The 19,035-nt window shown below is 37.6% G+C and overlaps 1 protein-coding gene across 3 annotated transcripts in view; it reads right to left on the reverse strand.

Moving 5' to 3' along the window:
- The window catches only part of LOC106972653 (phosphatidylinositol 3,4,5-trisphosphate 3-phosphatase TPTE2-like), a 184,659-nt gene that overhangs the window by 97,337 nt on the left and 68,287 nt on the right, over positions 1-19,035 (reverse strand). For 2 of the 3 annotated variants that reach the window (XM_027064747.2, XM_053214779.1), the window contains 5 exons: positions 8,733-8,786; positions 7,729-7,782; positions 6,762-6,815; positions 4,245-4,298; positions 3,364-3,432 (listed from right to left, as the gene is read on the reverse strand). In XM_027064747.2, coding sequence (XP_026920548.2) covers positions 3,364-3,432; positions 4,245-4,298; positions 6,762-6,815; positions 7,729-7,782; positions 8,733-8,786 — 285 coding nt within the window. Of the gene's footprint in view, positions 1-3,363; positions 3,433-4,244; positions 4,299-6,761; positions 6,816-7,728; positions 7,783-8,732; positions 8,787-15,513; positions 15,568-16,551; positions 16,606-17,732; positions 17,787-18,768; positions 18,823-19,035 lie in introns of all 3 variants that reach the window. The other variant, XM_053214776.1, reaches the window with a different exon arrangement.

Here is a 19,035-nt window from a genome sequence, read left to right on the forward strand (position 1 = left end):
AAATTTATTACACAGCTGTTAAAAATGTTAAAGTAAATCAACTCAGCTATTGGCAGAACCTCAGTAAAAATTTTGAAATGTTAAAAATATATAATCAAATGTATATGTGTATTTTATTAACCTGGAAATATATATTCATAATACATCACTAAGGCACAAATGTATTTTTAAACACATATAAGCATGGCAAAAATAAACTATTGGGACTACATGAAAATAAAAAGCTCTGCATAGCAAAGGAAACAATCAACAAAACTAAAAGGCAACCTATGGAATGGGAGAAGATGTTTGCAAGTGACATAGCTGATAAAGGGTTAGTATCCAAAATATGCAAAGAACTACAACTCAACACTAAAAAAAACAAGTAATCCAATTTAAAATGGGCAGGAGATATGAACAGACATTTCTCAAAAGACGACATACAGATGGCCAACAGACACTTGAAAACATGCTCAACATCCCAAGGCATCAGGGAGATGCAAATCAATGAGATAATACCTCCCACTGTCAGAATGGCTGGAATCAATAACACAAACAACAAGTGTTGGGGAGGATGTGGAGAAAAAGGAATGCTTATGCACTATTGATGGGAATGCAAACTGTACAACCACTCTGGAAAACAGTATGGAGTTTCCTCAAAATATTAAAAAAAAGAACTACACTGTGATCCGGTAATCGCACTATGGGGTATTAGCCCAAAGAATATGGAACACCAATTTGAAAAGATATGTGCACCCTTATGTTTACTGCAGCATTATTTACAATAGCCAAGATATGGAAGCAGCCCAAGGGTCCACTGATAGATGAATGGATAAAGAAGATGTGTATATACATACAACAGAATATTATTCAGCCATAAAAAGAAATGAAATCTTCCCTTTTGCAATGACATGGATGGAGCTAGAGAGTATAATGCTAAATGAAGTAAGTCACAGAAAGACAAATACCAGATGATTTCACTCCTATGTGGAATTTAAGAAATAAACAAAGGGGAACAAAGAGACAAACCAAAAAACAGACTCTTAACTGGATTACCAGAGGACAGGTTGGTGGGAAAAAGAATGACCTAGGTGAAGGGGATTAAGAGTACACTTATGATGAGCACTGAGTAATATATAGAACTGTTCAATCACTATATTGTACACCCGAAATATAACACTGTATGTTAAGTACATTGAAATTAAAAAACTTAATAAAAAACGAATGTAAGCATGATACCTTATCCATAAACAAAACATGTATAAAGAACCTAAAATAACAGGTTTCAGAAATTAAGAATTACTATTTATGGGTAGATTTATTGATTGTCTGTATTTTCTGATTTTCCTAATAGAACTTTTGTTGTGTTATTTTTGGCTTTTAGCATACAACTTATTTATGGTGCTTTAGTTTTAAAAACACTTTTACACCTATTATTTACTTTTATTATTAGTTTTTAATTATGTAACACCCAGTAGATAGGTACTGTAAATAGAAATGTACCTGTTTACAGATGGATGATCTAAAGTTTAAAGAGATTTAGTGAGTTCCCAAGTGCCAGGTGAATCTTAGATGCCAAAGCCGAGCATTAATTTCAGCTCCTACTCCAAATCTAATAAGACCTCCCTGGCTGAAAACACCAGTGTATCTCACAGGGATTAATGCAAATACCAGTATCTATGCAATAAGTGTTTGCAATTTAAAAAACAAAACAAACAAAACCCCACTTTATTTTGTTTGGAGGAGGTAAGAAGGAAATGCTTGCCTTGCTCAGTCTATTCAAAATTTGCCTCTCTCTTTTTTTCCCCTTTGCGTGTTTTGTTTCTTAAATTCCACAAAGGAATGAAATTGTATGGTATTTGTCTTTCTCTAACTGACTTACATTGCTTAGCATTATATTCTAGCTCCATCCATGTCATTCAAATGGGAAGATTTCATTCTTTTTTATGGCTGAATAATATGAATAATAATAATATGAATAATATTCATATTATGTAGGGGTGTGTGTGTGTGTGTGTGTGTGTGTGTGTGTATCTTCCACATCTTCCTTATCTATTCATCAATCAATAGACACTTTGGTTACTTCCATAATTTGGCTATTGTAAATAACACTGCTATAAACACAAGGGTGCATGTATCCATTTGAATTAGAGTTTTTGTATTCTTTGGGTAAATACCCAGTAGCGCAATTGCTGGATCATAGGGTAATTCTGTTTTTAACTTTTTGAGAAACTTCCATACTGTTTTCCATAGTGGCTGCAAACAGACTTTTAACTGAGGGGAGGTGGGTTACCAGAGGGGAGGTGGGTAGGAGGATGAATAAATAGGTGATGGGGATTAGGGGTGCATTTGTCATAATGAGCATAGAGAAATGTATGGAATTGATGGATCATTGTATTGTACACCTGAAACTAATATAACACCATATTCCACTGTTAACTACAGTGGAATTAAAAACTTAAAAAACTTTGCCTCAGTCCTGGGCAGTCTTATTGCAGAAAATGTATAGCTAATATCAAGACCTAAAATTTAATTAAATAGCAGAGTTTACTCTTCAGTAATGGCCCATGATAAAAAGTCGTAGAAAATGGAAATGAATTCATGGGTAGCCTGGAGTACTATTTGGATTCATTAGTTTCCCCCCTTTATTTTCCATGTAATCTTTGTCTAGATAGCAAACAAATTCCAGCAGTGACCAGTTAATTTCCTCTTCAGCACTACTCACTCTCCAACATATTGGCACAAGCTGCTAAATGGTCAAATAAGTGGCCAAGAGGAAAGCAGAAGAAAAATCTCATGAATATTTCTGCAGTTCCAACACATGTGATTCTAAGAACGTATTGTTACCTTGCCATGGGTACGTAGTAAAAATGCCTTCAGGTCAAGTGCAATAGGAAGTACTTACTCTCAGGGAGATTACTCAGAAACAAGTCAAAATTAACAAAATTCCAGTGAGCATGAAGAGGCCTTTAATCAGAAAAATGTGTTCACTTGTGTTCTGGGTCCCATTTGCTCATAGACAAAATTAACAAAACTGGGAACCAGAATATATCCAGAAAAAAAAATGAGAAAGGAACACAACTAAGGAATAAGTAGAATTCTGCAATCCTCTGTTAAGAAGAAACTTTATAATAAAATTAGTGTCTATTCAGAATATTTTCACATTTTTTAACCAGATGAACATTTATTTGTGAATGTGTGAAAATAATTCTTTCAAGCATGGTACTTATCTGCAAATTGAAGTTGAGTCATTGTTGTGTACTCTCCCTCTCAAACATTTTGATACCTTTCCATAGTTCTCTTTTGCCTCAACACAAGCTCTACCTTTGCAAAGATAAGAGATCCACTGATGACCCCCCTCCTCCAAACTTCAAACTGACTTACTCATATGAATTGAGAAAGCCAATGTCTTCATCATCATCATCATGGAACCTGGAGAGTCGTTCCATTATACTTTAACCACCAACAAATGCAAAAACATGTCATTAGAAATTTGCTACATGGACGAGCGTTGTGAAAATGTATTTGAACAAGAATTCCTTGAATCTAAAGGATATAGCAAACATGACTTAGTTCACTGGATGGCCTAAATTTTTAGGAAGAATTTTAGACTTATTGTCCAGAAGACTGTATTCTCATGGATACTTCCAAATCTCTCTAGTTTTCTCTTCCCCTCCCCCATCCCGTCTCTCCCTCAACCCTACCCTCTACCCCTCTCCTTCCCCTTCCCTCCCGCACCCCCCACTTTGTCTCCTTTCTGTCTTCTGCCTCTTTCATCCTCTTTGTCTGTCTTTCTTGGGTGTGCGCTCGCGCGCTCTCTCTCTCTCTCTCTCTCTCTCTCTCTCTCTCTATATATATATATATATATATATATATCACTGATCCAAATAAATGACATCAGTAGTCTTTAATGCACCATCGTTGAGAGGTAAAATATATCACAGTAGTCAAATACTTCCGATGCCACTTTATTCAAGTCAGTGTGAAGGATTAAAAATGTACATAGAGCTAAGTGAGTTCATAGACTTGATTTTTTTGGTTGAAATTGATACATTTGCTATAGAATATATAAACTAATTGAACTCTTAAAAATATGTCAATTAGTTATTTGGAATCTGAGTCCCTCCCACCACCTTCTACTCTTCACATATCATGGATAACTTGGTAGGATGTACATAATTGTTAGAAACAAGCAGTTCATAACTAATTTGACCTCATAAACTTTAGTATGCCCCTTCCTCTCTCTGTATATATTTATATCTCACCTTTCCTTGGGCGCTTTAACACAGGTTACTCTTTTCAACTCACTTGAGTCATAGCTAAGGGATTTAAAATGCACATTGTAAGACTCCATGTCTTTCTAGACTAATTTTTAAAAGCAAATTAGTGTCAATTACTCTAGATTTATAATCTGGCTGACCTAAGAATATAACATCCTAATCAGTTCATTGAAACCAGGTATATAATATTTCCCTAGAAACTAACTTTACATGTTTGTAATGAAAATCTTAGTCCTGTAGAAAAAATTAATAAAATCAAGTTTATGTATACTTCTTTTAATCCCCAAATATAATACCATTTTGTGGTTAAATTTGCTTCAAATTCAACCTCAGTCTGTAGATACTAATCTTGCTTGCCCTTGTAATTTTGTCTTAACTCCCTACACCACCTATTAACCCTTCAAGAATCATAGAGGTCTTTCCTGCACCTCAGAAAGGATCAAATACCTCCTGACCTGAGTTAGGGGCTGCCTCCAGTGTGATAGTGGGTTTGGGGTACCACCCTCACATGGTGGCAGCACTCTGGAGGGTAAGAGGCATATCCAGGGTTTACGAGCTCCATTTTTTTGTGCTGAGGGTTCCTCTGCTCCCTGTCCACTGCTGATTCCTCCTTGCTCCAAATTCAATTCTGTCCTCTCTTGGCCCCATACACTCAGGGGGTATGTCATCTCATACCTGGGCAATTTCATAGTTTCCTAAGTGTTTTGGCTGCTACAAAAAGTAACAGACTATTTCCTTTTATGACCTGGTCTCCTTGCCCCAAATAGACCCAGAAAAGAAAGTTACATTCTGAAGCTTGCAAAGACTTGAGATAAAGTGTCAAAGAAACTGTGTATTGCCATGAGCACTTTCCTGAATGAACTTCACAAATCTCAGTATCTCCCTTCCTCTATCTCCATGTATTTATATCTTACCTTTCATCAAAGGGTCAACACCAGTTACTTTTTTCCCCTGACTTGGGTCATTGCTAAAGGATTAAAAATGCACATTTTAAGACTTCACGTGTCTCTCTAGATTTGTTTAATTTTTATATGAAAATTAGGTACAATTTGGCTACAATTTGTACTCAAGTGGACTTAAAAATAATTTAATCAGCCTTTGATACCTGGCATTCAGTGTTTCCCTACAAATGAGGCTTTATATGCTTAAAATGAGACTCTTACTCCTGTGGACAAAAACTTAATAAATCAAGTTTGTGTACATTTTCTTGACTCCTGAATCTTCTCCCTGCTCCAAAATGGGTTTATCTCCTCTGTTGTTCTACTTTATTTTTTTAAGCTTATTTATTTATTTTGATAAAGAGAGCATGAGAGAGCATGAACAGGGGAGGAGAAGAGAGAAAGAGAGAAAGAGAATCCCAAGCAGACTCCATGCTGTCAGTGCAGAGCCCAACACGGGGCTTAATCCCAGGAACCATGAGATCATGATCTGAGCAGAAATCAAGAGTCAGATGCTTAACTGACTGAGCCACCCAGGTGCCCCTTTGTTCCGCTTCCGTTAGAGTCTCATACATGGGGCATTTTGACATTTCCTAGGGGTTTGGGTGGCCACTAGCTAGGGCTGACAAACAGGAGAGGAATAAGATGCATCCCCTCATGACCTGTTTCTCTTTTATCCAACTCTGTCTAAACTGGAGACAAAGTCACTTTCGTATGCCACAGTAATTTGGAAATGGTGTCAAAGACTCTCAGTGTCTTCTGGAAAATAGTATGGAGGTTCCTCAAGAAAATAAAAATAGAACTACCCTACAACCCAGTAGTTGTACTACTAGGTATTTATCCAAAGGATACAAACATGCTGATTCGTAGGGGCACATGTACCCTAATGTTTATAGCAGCACTATCAACAATAGCTAAAGCATGGAAAGAGCCCAAATGTCCACTGTTTGATGAATGGATAAAGAAGATGTGGTGTGTGTATATATATATATATTTGAATATTACTCAGTGACCAAAAAGAATGAAATCTTGCCATTTGCAACAACGTGGATGGAACTAGGGTGTATTATGCTCATTGAAATAAGTCAGAGAAAGACACGTATTATACGATTTCACTCATGTGGAATTTAAGAAACAAAACGGATAAACATAGGGGAAGGGAAGCAAAAATGAGATAAAAACAGAGAGAGAGAGACACAAACCACCAAAGACTTAAATGCAGAGAACAAACTGAGGGTTGCTGGTGGGGTGTTGGGTGGGGGATGGGCTAAATGGATGATGAGCATTAAGGAAGGCACTTGTTGGAATGAGCACCGGATGTTATGTGTAAGTGATGAATCACTAAATTCTACTCTTGAAATCATTATTATACTATATGTTAACTAGGATTTAAAATTTAAAAAAAAAAAAACAAGGAAGACACAGAAGGAAAAAAAAAAGACACTGTAATGTCTTGAATGCTCCTGAAAATGAACCTCCAAATCTCAGTCTCTCTCCCTCCCACCGTCTCCATATGTGTCTTTATACATGTATAGTTCTGTTTACATCTCTATTTATATCTCACATTTCGTTGATGATTTCACCAGAAGTTACTGTTGTCAGTTCACTCAAGGCAATGCTAGGGGATAAAAATGGGACAGAGTCAGACACTACATGATATTCTACATTAAATACTTTAGGTCAGTTAGTTAAAATTACTCTCCAAATTACAAGATAGTTAACTCTTTTAAAATTTACATATAAATCAGTTATTTGAAACCTGGTATGTCGTTTCCCCCTAGAAATGAGGCTTTTTGTCTTTGTAATGAATACCTTGCACCTGTCAAAAAAATTAATGACTCAAGATTTAGGTACAGTTCTTTACTACTGAATCTGACTCAATGTGTAACATTCTTTTTGGGTGGGATTTATTTATTTACCTCAGCGTAGGAATACACCTCTCTTGACCAATCTAATTTCCTCATTTGCAAGTCTTTCCAACCCATCTGTGCTTTTTAGGAATCAGGGATGTCTTTCCTGCCCCTCAGGTAGTATCAGATCACTACAGGTCTGAGTCAATGGCTCTATCCAATATGATGGTAGGTCTGGGCTTGGGGCACCCCCCAGCTGCAAATGGTGGCAAACATACACAGATCCAAGTCTATAGGCTCAATTATTTTCTGCTGAGACACCCTCTGCATCCTGTCCCCCCATATGTTTGCTGTTTATAATTTACTAGTATTCTCCTTCCTACCCTAGTACAGACTCAGATACAGGCAATCTGAAAATTTCCTATCAGTTTGGCTGCTCATAACCGAGGGTGAAGACTGGGGGTGAGAGAACTCCTTCTATAACCCATTCATCTTTCTTCTACCTTGATTCAAAAATCCTTGATTCTATATTACATATAGAAGCTTACCATGAGAAGACTTTACAAACAGTATCAAGAGAACTGTGTATCCCCACGGGGAGTGAACATCCCAAATCCCATCCCAAATCCCAATATGTGTGTGTACAGACACATATTTATGTATGTATTCATCATAGCTCACTTTGCATTGGAGGGTCCTTTGGAGGATACTGCTGTCCATTCACTCATGGCAGTTCTAAAGGATTAAAAGTAGACATAGTTAGATACCACATGACTTCTAGACTTACTGATTTAGTTCAAATTGGTTACGATTACTCTTGAAATTATAAACTGGTTGCTACTTAGAAAATTTGCCTGCAAATTAGTTATTTGAAACCCAATATCTCATTTTTCCTAGAAATGAAGCTTTATATGTTTGTAATATGTATTTTAGACCTAGCAAAAACATGAGTGATTCAAGAGTTAAGTACAGATCTTTTCTACTGATGCTGGTTCAGTGTGTACCAGCCTTTCATGGTGGAAATTATTTCAATTCAACCTCAATTTGCAAGTATACATCCTTCTTCCCTCCCAAATGTTCTGCTTGTCAAGTCCCTCCTTCATCTCCTTTTACCACTCTTGCCTTCTCTGCCCTCAGATAGTGTCAAGTAACTGCAGGCCTGAGGCGGGGCTCCCTCCATGTGACTATAGGTTTGGATCTGGGACAGCAGCCTCATATGGTGGCAGAACTCTTGGAGGGTGAACGATCCAGGTTCAATTAGCACCTTTCTTTCTGCTGAGGGCTCCTCTGTCCCCTGGCTACTGGCACCTCCTCTTTTGTCTTAGTAGGATTCTGTTCCCTCTTTACCCAGCCTAGTAAGACTCATACATAGGCACGCTGGAAATTTTCAAAGGTTTTGGCTTCTAGACACTAAGAGGAGGAAGGATTCCTCTTAGGACCTGCTCCTCTTTGATCCAAACAGATCTAAAAAGATAGGAAGTTACCTACAGGTGCTCCAGTGAGAAGATTCAGAAACAAAGACACCGTATTGTCATGGATGATCCTGAGAATGCATTTGGAAACCTTATCCCTTTCGCTCATAGTATTTGTTTTTGAACGTGTCTTTGTGTGTCTGTGTGCATATAAATGTATACATACATATGTGCATATAAATATATATTTATCTTTATTCATTTATATCTCACATTTCACTGGTGAATTCCTCATAGCCATCTGATTTCGATTCAGTCAGGGCCGTGCTAAAGGATTAAAGAGGTACATAATCAGACACCATGTGTAATACTAGACTGACTTTCCTTCATTTAAATAACTATAATTGCTCTATACTTATGAACTGGTCAGTCTTTAAAAATTCATGTATTTACCAGCTAATTGAACATGGTAGGTCATTTTTTTTTAGTAGAAATGAGGCTTGGGGTGCCCCTGGGTGACTCAGCTGGTTGAGCGTCTGACTTTGGCTCAGATCATGATCCCATGATTCCGTGAGTTCAAGCCCAGCAATGGGCTCTGTGCTGACAGCTCAGAGCGTGAAGCCTGCTTTGGATTCTGTGTCTCCCCCTCTCTCTCTGCCCCTCCCCTGCTCATCTCTATCTGTCTCTCAAAAATAAACATTAAAAAGATTTTTAAAAAGAAAGAAAGAAATGAGGCTTTATATGAGATGTTAATGACTACCTTAGGCCTATAAATAATGCATCAATCTGTAAGTTCTTTACTGTCACTCTAAACTGATCATGTAACAGCCTTTTGTAGTAGAATTTATTTCAAATTCAACTTCAGTTTGGAGGCAGCCATCCCTCTTATCCATTTAAATTCCTGGTTCTGAGGCCCTTCCCTCTTCTCCTGACTTTCATCTAAGGGTTTGGCTGCTAGAAAGGGAAACAAATCCACTCAGGGTAAGAAGTACCCCTCTTATGTCTTCCCCTTTTATTCAACTAAATCTAAAAAAAAAAAAAAAGATAGAAAATTACCTACATATACTACAGTGAGAGAACTTAGAAGCCGTATTGAAGACACTCCAGGGAGGAGTTAAGATGGGGAATGATTAGGGAGACCCCAAGCTTGTCTAGTCCCTTGAACACAGCTAGATATTTATCAAATCATTCTGAAACCAAAGAAATCAAACAGAGGTTTGAGAGAACAAAACTCGCGAGACTACAAGTGGAAAAGTGACCACCCTTTAGGAGGTAGGAGTCGTGGAGAACTTAATGGGGGAGCTGTTGTCCTGGGTACAGCTTGGGGAGGGATCCTGCTTGGAGAGGCTACTGCAAAGTAGTATAAGTAGCAGAACACAAAATCTCAACTTTTAGCAGTCTGCTACCATGGAGGAAGTGCCCGGCTTAAAGGTGCTCAAGTGGTGAAGTGGAGCAGAATCCCAGGAGTGACAGTGTGGTCTGAGAATCCCTTGGGGCATAAGAAAGACACGCCATGCCAACATACTGTGCTGTTTCCAGGCATAAGAGAGGGGACTCGCTCTGGCAGAGGGCAGCAAACAGGAGTGCTAGCTGTCTGGTCTGACATAAGCTCTGAAGAGCGGTATATTCATGCCACTGCTTTTTTGGCACAGGCTGGCAAAAACCTGGCGAGACCCTCCCCCGGAGGAACACTGTGGTCTGCCCCCACAGGGATCCCTAAAATTTGGGAGTTTTAAACTCAGTTGTAAGCCTGAATAAAAAAGCTTGGACATAGGCAGGGTGAATGCAGGGTTCTGATGAAAACCGGAGACACAAGAAGGGTGATTAATTGCTCTTCTGTGAGGTTTCCCTGAAGAGTAAGTGGTGCAAGCATTTAGCTCCAGGGCTATAGAGCAGAGAGCTGCCATTTTCAATCCACTCTTCAGAGCCAAAAGGCTTCAGGGAGCAAAACAGCACCACCTAGTGGAGGTCAGAGCCACTTACACCAAGCCCCTCCCCCTCGCACCCTAGAGGCGAATTTCCGCTCAAACAAGTCAGCCTGAGAATTAGTGCAGCAGGCTCCTCCTCCAGAAGACCAGCACCAACAACTCACTTGCACCAAGTCTACTGGGCAAACAGATCTAGGAAACATAGGATCTAAATTCCATTTTACTTTTATTCTTTATGTTTTTATTATTACTTTTTTCATTCATTTTCTTATTTTTTTTAAATTCATCTTAAAATTTTTACTTTTTTTGGGTTGCCTGGGTGGCTCAGTAGGTTGAGCCTCCGACTTCAGCTCAGGTCACGATCTCTCAGCTTGTGAGTTCTAGCCCCACGTCAGGCTCTGCACTGACAGCTCAGAGTCTGGAGCCCGCTTCGGATTCTGTGTCTCCCTCTCTCTCTGTCCCTAACCCACTCACACTCCGTCTCTGTCTCTCTCAAAAATAAATAAACATTAAAAAAAGAAAATTAAAAAAAAAATTACTGTTTTTTTTACATTTTTATGTATACATTTTTATATATACATATCCTCTTTTTATTTTATCGTTTGTTTTCATTTCATTTCATTATATTAGGTTTTATTTTTTTTTATTTTTGGGACAGAGAGAGACAGAGCATGAACAGGGGAGGGGCAGAGAGAGAGGGAGACACAGAATCGGAAACAGGCTCCAGGCTCCGAGCCATCAGCCCAGAGCCTGACGCGGGGCTCGAACTCCCGGACCACGAGATCGTGACCTGGCTGAAGTCGGACGCTTAACCGACTGCGCCACCCAGGCACCCCTCATTATATTATGTTTTAATTTGGGTCTAGACTCCTAACAAGCCACGCAAAGCACACCCAGGATCTAGGGTGGTTGTTGTTTTTAATTTTTTTTCTTTGTTTGTTTGTTTTATTTTTTCTTTTCTTTTATGGACAAAATGACAAGATGGAGAAACTCACCCCAAAAGAAGGAACAGGCAGTAGAACTCATGGTCAGAGATTTAATCAAAGCAGATATTAAGTAAGATGTCTCAACTAGAATTTAAAACCACAATTAAAAGGATGCCAGCTGGGGTTGAAGAAAGCATAGAAGACAGCAGAGAATTCCTAAACTAAAATCTTGTCAGCCCCAAATTAAAAATGCTGTAACCAAGGTGCAATTTCAAATGGATGCCATGATAACGAGGCTGGATAGAGCAGAGCAGCGAATCAGTGACATAGGAGATAAAATTATGGAAAATAATGAAGCTGAAAAGAAGAGGGAAACAAAGACAAAAGACCATAATACAAGACTTAGAGAACTCAGTGACTTATTAAAGAGGAATAACATTTGTATCATAAGAATTTCAGAGATGAAGAAAGAGAAAAGGGGGCAGAAGGTTTATGTGAGCAAATTATAGCTGAAAACTTCCCTAATATGGAGGACATACATCTAAATCCAAGAAGCACAGAGAATCCCCATTAAATTCAGCAAAAGCCAACCATCGCCAAGGAATACCATAGTCAAATTCAAAAAATACACAGACAAGGAAGGAATTATGAAAGCAGCAAAGGAAGAAAAGTCCTTAACCTACAAGGGAAGACAAATCAGGTTTGCAGCATATCTGCCCACAGAAACTTGGCAGGTCAGAAAAGAGTGGCAGGATACATTAAACATGCTAAATGGGAAAAATATGCAGCCAAGAATACTTTATCCAGCAAGGCTGTCATTCAGAATAAAAGGAGAGATAAAGAGTTTCCCAAACAAACAAAATCTAAAGGAGTTCATGACCCCCAATCCAGCCCTACAAGAAATTTGAATGGGAACTCTTTGAGTGGAGAAAAACAAAACAAAACACCAAAAGCAACAAAGACTAAAAATGACCAGAAACACCAACTCCACAGGTAACACAATGGCACTAAATTCATATCTTTCAATAATCACTCTGAATGTAAATGGACTAAATGCTCCAATCAAAAGACATAGAGTATCAGAATGGATTAAAAAAAAAAAACCCAGATACATCTCTATGCTGCCTACAAGACACCCATTTTAGATCTAAAGGCACCATTAGGTCTAAAAGTGCCTTTTAAAAGTGAAAGTGAGGGGATGGAGAACCATAGATCAGGCTAATTGAGGTCAAAAGAAAGCTGGAGTAGCCCTACTTATATCAGACAAACTATATTTGAAACCAAAGGCTAACATGAAATGAAGAATAGGTCTACCCTAATCATAATTAAGGGGTCTATCCATCAAGAAGATCTAACAATTATAAATATTTATGTCCCTAACTTGAAAGAACCCAAATATATAAATCAATTAATAACCAACATAAAGAAACTCATTGATAATAATACAATATTATTAGGGGACTTTAACACCCCACTTACAACAATGGACAGGTCATCTAAGCAGAAAATCAACAAGGAAACCACATCTTTGAATGACACACTGGAACAGATGGACTTAACAGATATATTCAGAATATTTCAACTTAAAGCAGGAGAATACACATTCTTTTCAAGAAAACATGGAACATTCTCCAGAATATATCATGTATTGGGTCACAAATCAGCTCTCAAAAAGTACAAAAAGATCAAGCCCATACCACACATTTTCAGACCACAGTGGTACAGAATTTGAAATCAACCACAAGAAAAAATATGGAAACAACATGAGTTCTTGGAGATTAAAGAACATTCTATTAAAAAATGAATGGGCTAACTAAGAAATTAAAGAGGAAATTAAAAAGTACATGGAAGCCAATGAAAATGGAAATACGACAGTCCAAAATCTTTGTGGTGCAGGAAAGGCAGTCAGAAGAGGGAAGTATATAGCAATCTAGGCCTTCCTAAAGAAGAAATGAATATCTCAAATACACAACCTAACATTACACCTAAAAGGGCTGGAAAAAGAAAAGCAAATAAAGCCCTAAATCAGCACAAGAAAGGAAATAATGAAGATTAGAGCAGAACTCAATGATATCAGAAAAAAACAAAAAAATGTAGACCGTAACAGTGAAACTAGGAGCCGGTTCTTTTAAAGAATTAACAAAATTGGTAAACCCCTAGCCAGATGTCTCAAGAAGAAGAAAGAAAAAAACAAAATAGATAAAAAATAAGAATTAAAGAGGAGAGATCACAACACCACAGAAATACAAACAACTATAAGAGAATATTATGAGCAAGATATGCCAACAAATTGGGCAATGAGCAAGAAATGGATAAATTCCTAGAAACATATAAACTATCAAAACTGAAATAGGAAGAAATAGAAAACTTGAATAGATCCGTAAGTAGTGAAGAAATTGAATCAGTAATCAAAAATCTCCCAACAAACAGGGTCAGATAGCTTCCCAGGAGAATTTTACCAAACATTTAAAGAAGAATTAATACCTAATCTTCTCAAACTATTTTTAAAAATAGAAATAGAAGGAAAACTTCCAAGCTTATTCTACGAGGCCAGCATTACCTTGATTCCAAACTAGACAAAGACCCCACTAAAAAGGAGAATTACAGACCAATATCCCTGATGAACACTGATGCAAAAATTCTCAACAAGATACTAACGAGATACTGGCACAAAAACAATCAATGGAATAGAATAGAGAACCCAGAAATGGACCCTCAAATGTCTGGTCAACTAGTCTCAAAGCAGGAAAGAATATCCAATGGAAAAAAAGATGGTCTCTTCAACAAATAGTTGAAGAATGGGAAAACTGGACAGCAACAGGCAGAAGAATGAAAACGGACCACTTTCTTACACCACACAAAAATAAACTCAAAATGGATGAAATACCTAAAGGTAAGACCATAAAAAATCCTAGAAGAGATAGCAGGCAGCAACCTCTTTGACCTCAGTGGCAGCAATTTCTTAGACATGTCTCCCGAGGCAATGGAAACAAAAGGAAAATGAACTATTAGAACCTCATCCAGATGAAAAGCTTCTGCATAATGGAAGGAAACAATTAACAAAACTATAAGGCAATTGATGGAATAGGAGAAGATTTTTGTAAATCTTCTGATAAAGTGTTAGTATCCACAATCTATAAAGAATATATCAAACTCAACATGAAAAAAAACAACCCAGTTCAGACGTAGGCATAAGACATGAGCAGACACTTTTCCAAAGAAGACATCCAGATGGCTAACAGACACATGATGCTCAACATCACTCATCATCAGGGAAATACAAATCAAAACCACAATGAGGTACCACCTTGCACCTGTCAGAATGCCTAAAATTAACGACTCAGGAAACAACAAACGTGGGCAAGGATGCAGAGAAAGGGGAAGACTTTTGGACTCCCGGTGGGAATGTAAACTGGTGCGGCCACTCTGGAAAACAGTATGGATGTTCCCCCCAAAATTAAAAATAGACTACCCTACAACCCAATAATTGTACTACTCAATATTTATTCAAAGATACAAAAATGCTGATTTGAAGGGGCACATGCACCCCAACGTTTATAGCAGCACTATCAACAATAGCCAAAGTATGGAAAGAGCCCAAATGTCCATCAACTGATGAATGGCAAAAGAAGATGCGGCACACACACACACACACACACACACACACTGGAATATTACTTAGTCACCAAAAAGAACGAAAGCTTCCATTTGCAATGACGTGGATGGAACTAGAGTGCACTATGCTAAGCGAAAGAAGTCAGTCAGCGAAAGACAAAAATCATATGATTTTACTCATATGTGGAATTTAAGAAACAAAACGGATGAACATAGAGGAAGGAGAGGCAAAATAAAATAAGATAAAAACAGAGAGGCAAACCTTAAGGGACAACTAAATATAGAGAAAAAAACAGGGTTGCTGGAGTGGAGCTGGTGGGGGGATAGATTAAATGGGTGACAGGCATTAAGGAGGATATTTGTTGGGATGAGCGCAAGGTGTTATATGTAAGGGATGAAGCACTAAATTCTACCCCTAAAACAAATACTACACTATATATCAACTAACTTGAATTTAAATAAATAAAAAAGACACCCCGTGGATGCACCTGTCATTTTAAAAATCTCATATCTCTCTTTGTTGTTTTATGTGTGTATGTGTCGAGATTATACGTACAATTTTAAATTTATGCATTCATATCTCACATTTCATTGGTGGATTCCTCATAGTTTTCTAATGTCAGTTCATTCTGGGCATGGCTAAAGAATCAAAAAGATACATAGTCAGACACAATGTGTAATTCTAGATTTCCTTTTTTCCATTCAAATAGCTACAATTATTCTACAATATGAGTTGGTTGAGTTTTAACAGTCCATGTGCAAATCAATAATCTGGAACTTGGTGTGTCATTTCATATTAGAAATGAGGGTTTATATGGTGGTAATGATTATCTTAGGCCCATGAATAGTGAACACATCAAGACTTAAGTAAAGTGTTCTTAGTCATTACCCTAACCCAATATGTAACTACCTTTGGTGGTAGAATTTATTTCAATTTGACTTCAGTTTATAGGTTTATAAGTACATATCCCTTTGACTCCAACTAATTGCATGATTGGCAATTTCCTCCATCCCCTGCTTACTCTTCATGCTTCATGGCTGTCTTTCCAGACCCTCAGACAGGTTAAGTAACTAAAGACCTGAGGCAGAGGCTCCCTCCAATATGGTGGTGGGTTTGGGGCACTAGTCTCACATGGCAGCAGAGTTCTGGAGTATGCAGGACAGACCCAGTTTCAATTAGCTCCTTTCTTCCTGCTGAGGGCTTCTCTGTCCACTGGCTAATGCTACCTCCTACTTTGTCTTAAGTAGGATTCTGTTCCTTCTTCACCCAATCTAGTAAGACTCATACATGGACATTCTGGAAATCTCCAAAAGGTTTTGGCAGCTAGTTACTAGGAGGAGAAAGGATTCTTCTTATGACCTGCTCCTCTTTGATCCAAATAGGTCCAAAAAAGGCAGGAAGTTACCTACAGGTGCTACAGTGAGAAGATTCAGAAACATTCAAAGACACTGTATTGTCATGGATGATCCTGAGAATGCATTTGGAAACCTCATCCCTTTCATTCATTGTATTTATGTTTGCATACATGTCTTTGTGCATCTGTGTTGATATAAGTATATACATACATATGTGCATATACATATATATAAATCTATATTTATCTTTGCTCATTTATATCTCACATTTTACTGGTGACTTCCTCATAACTGTCTGATTTCCATCCAGTCAGGGTTATGCTAAAAGATTAAAGAGGTACATAGTCAGACACCATGTGTAATAAATACTAGACTGACTTTTTTCCATTTAAAAAGCTACAACTGCTCTATACTCAAGAACTGGTCACTCCTTAAAAATTCATGTATGTATCACCTAATTGAACCTGGTAGGTCATTTTTGATAAGAAATGAGGCTTTATTTAAGAGTCTTTTATGGTTTGCCTCCCTCTCTGTTTGAAACTATTTTTCCCCTTCCCTTTCCCCATGGCCTTCTGTTAAGTTTCTTAAGTTCCACATGTGAGTGAAAACACATGATATCTGTCTTTCTCTGACTGGCTTATTTCACTTAGTGTAATACCCTCCAGTTTAATCCACGTTGTTGCAGATGGCAGGATTTCATTCTTTCTCATTGCTAAGTAGTATCCCATTGTATATATAAACCACATCTTCTTTATCAATTCTGCAGAGGAGAGGGGAAAATGGGTGATGTGCATTGAGGAGGACACTTGTTGGGATGAGCACTGAGTGTTATATGTAAGCAATAAATCATGGGAATCTACCCCCAAAACTAAGAGCACACTGGGTACACTGTAGGTTAGCTAACTTAACAATAAATTATATTAATAATAATAAAATAAAATGAAATGAGAACAGCCCCCCCAGAAAGAAATGAGGCTTTATATGGGATGCTAATAACTACCTTAAGCCTATGAAAATTTATGCATCAATCTATAAGAAGTTCTTTGCTATCACTCTAAACCCAGTGTGTAACAGCCTTTTGTAGTAGAATTTATTTCAAACTCAACTTCAGTTTGGAGGAAACCATCCCTCTTATCCATTTAAATTCTTGATTCTGAGGCCCTTCCCTCTTCTCCTGACTTTCATCTAAGGGTTTGGCTCCTGCTAAGAGAAACAAATCCATTCAGAGGAAGAAGCATTCCTCTTAGGCCCTCCTCTTTTAGATTTAACTAAATTTAAAAGAAGTTACCTACATATACTACAGTGAGAGAACTTAGGAGCAGTATTGAAGATACTCTATTGCTGTGGATACTCCTGAGAATGTTTTTTACAAATATTAATCTCTCTATTGTTTTATGTATTTGTTGAGATCATACATACAATTTTAAATTTATGCATTCATATCTCACATTTCATTGGTGGATTCCTCATAGTTTTCTAATGTCAATTCATTCTGGGCATGGCTAAAGAATCAAAAAGGTACATAGTCAGACACAACGTGTAATTCTAGATTTCCTTTTTTCCATTCAAATAGCTACAATTATTCTACAATATGAGTTGGTTGAGTTTTAACAATCCAAGTGCAAATCAATAATCTGGAACTTGGTGTGTCATTTCATATTAGAAATGAGGGTTTATATGGTGGTAATGATTATCTTAGGCCCATGAATAGTGAACACATCAAGACTTAAGTAAAGTGTTCTTAGTCATTACCCTAACGCAATATGTAACTACCTTTGGTGGTAGAATTTATTTCAATTTGACCTCAGTTTATAGGTTTATAAGTACATATCCCTTTGACTCCAACTAATGGCATGATTGGCAATTTCCTCCATCCCCTGCTTACTCTTCATGCTTCATGGCTGTCTTTCCAGACCCCCAGACAGGGCTAAGTAACTAAAGACTTGAGGTAGAGGCTTCCCCCCAGTATAACAGTAGGTTTAGGATGGAGTCTCAGCCTAATACAGTAGCAGAACTCTTGAGAGTCATGGACACATCAGTCTATTATCTCCATTGTTTCCTCCTGGCTTCAATGTGCTGCCCACTGTAGACTCTTCCTCTCTGGCCCACCCTAGTAGAGTCTGATATACAGGCCATCTGGTAATTTCATAAGGGTTTGGCTGCTACCCACTAAGGCTAACAAACATGCTTAGAGGAAGAAGCATCCCTTTCATGACCTGCTCCTATTTTATTTAAGTGAATCTGAAAATAATAGTTATCTACAATGTTAATGTGAGAAGACTTAGAAAAAGTGTCAGACACTCTATTGCTTTGGATGTTCCTCAGGGTGAATTTCACAAATTCTATTTCTTTGTGTTATATATCTGTGTGTGTGTAGGTGTATGAGTGTTGTGTGTTCGTGTTGACAGGAGCATGTATATGTGTGTGTGTATATATTATATACTTATATATATATACACATATCTTTATGCCTTTTAAGCTCACATTTCATTGTCGTCTTCCTCATAGGTTTCTGATGTCAATTCATTAGGGTTTGGGCTAAAGGATTGAAAAGGTACATGATCAGATACCACATATAATTCTACACTTATTTTTTTTGTTCAAATAACTGTAATTTTTCTATTTTTATGAACTGTTTGATCTTTAAACATTCATGTAGATATCAGTAAATTGAACCTGGTATATAATTTTTTATTAGAAATAAGGTGTTAGACTTCTGGGCAAGATGGTGGAAAACAAGGATCCTGAGCT

The sequence above is a fragment of the Acinonyx jubatus genome, chromosome A1 (genome assembly GCF_027475565.1).
Source record: "Acinonyx jubatus isolate Ajub_Pintada_27869175 chromosome A1, VMU_Ajub_asm_v1.0, whole genome shotgun sequence".
NCBI classification, from domain to species: Eukaryota; Metazoa; Chordata; class Mammalia; order Carnivora; family Felidae; genus Acinonyx; species Acinonyx jubatus.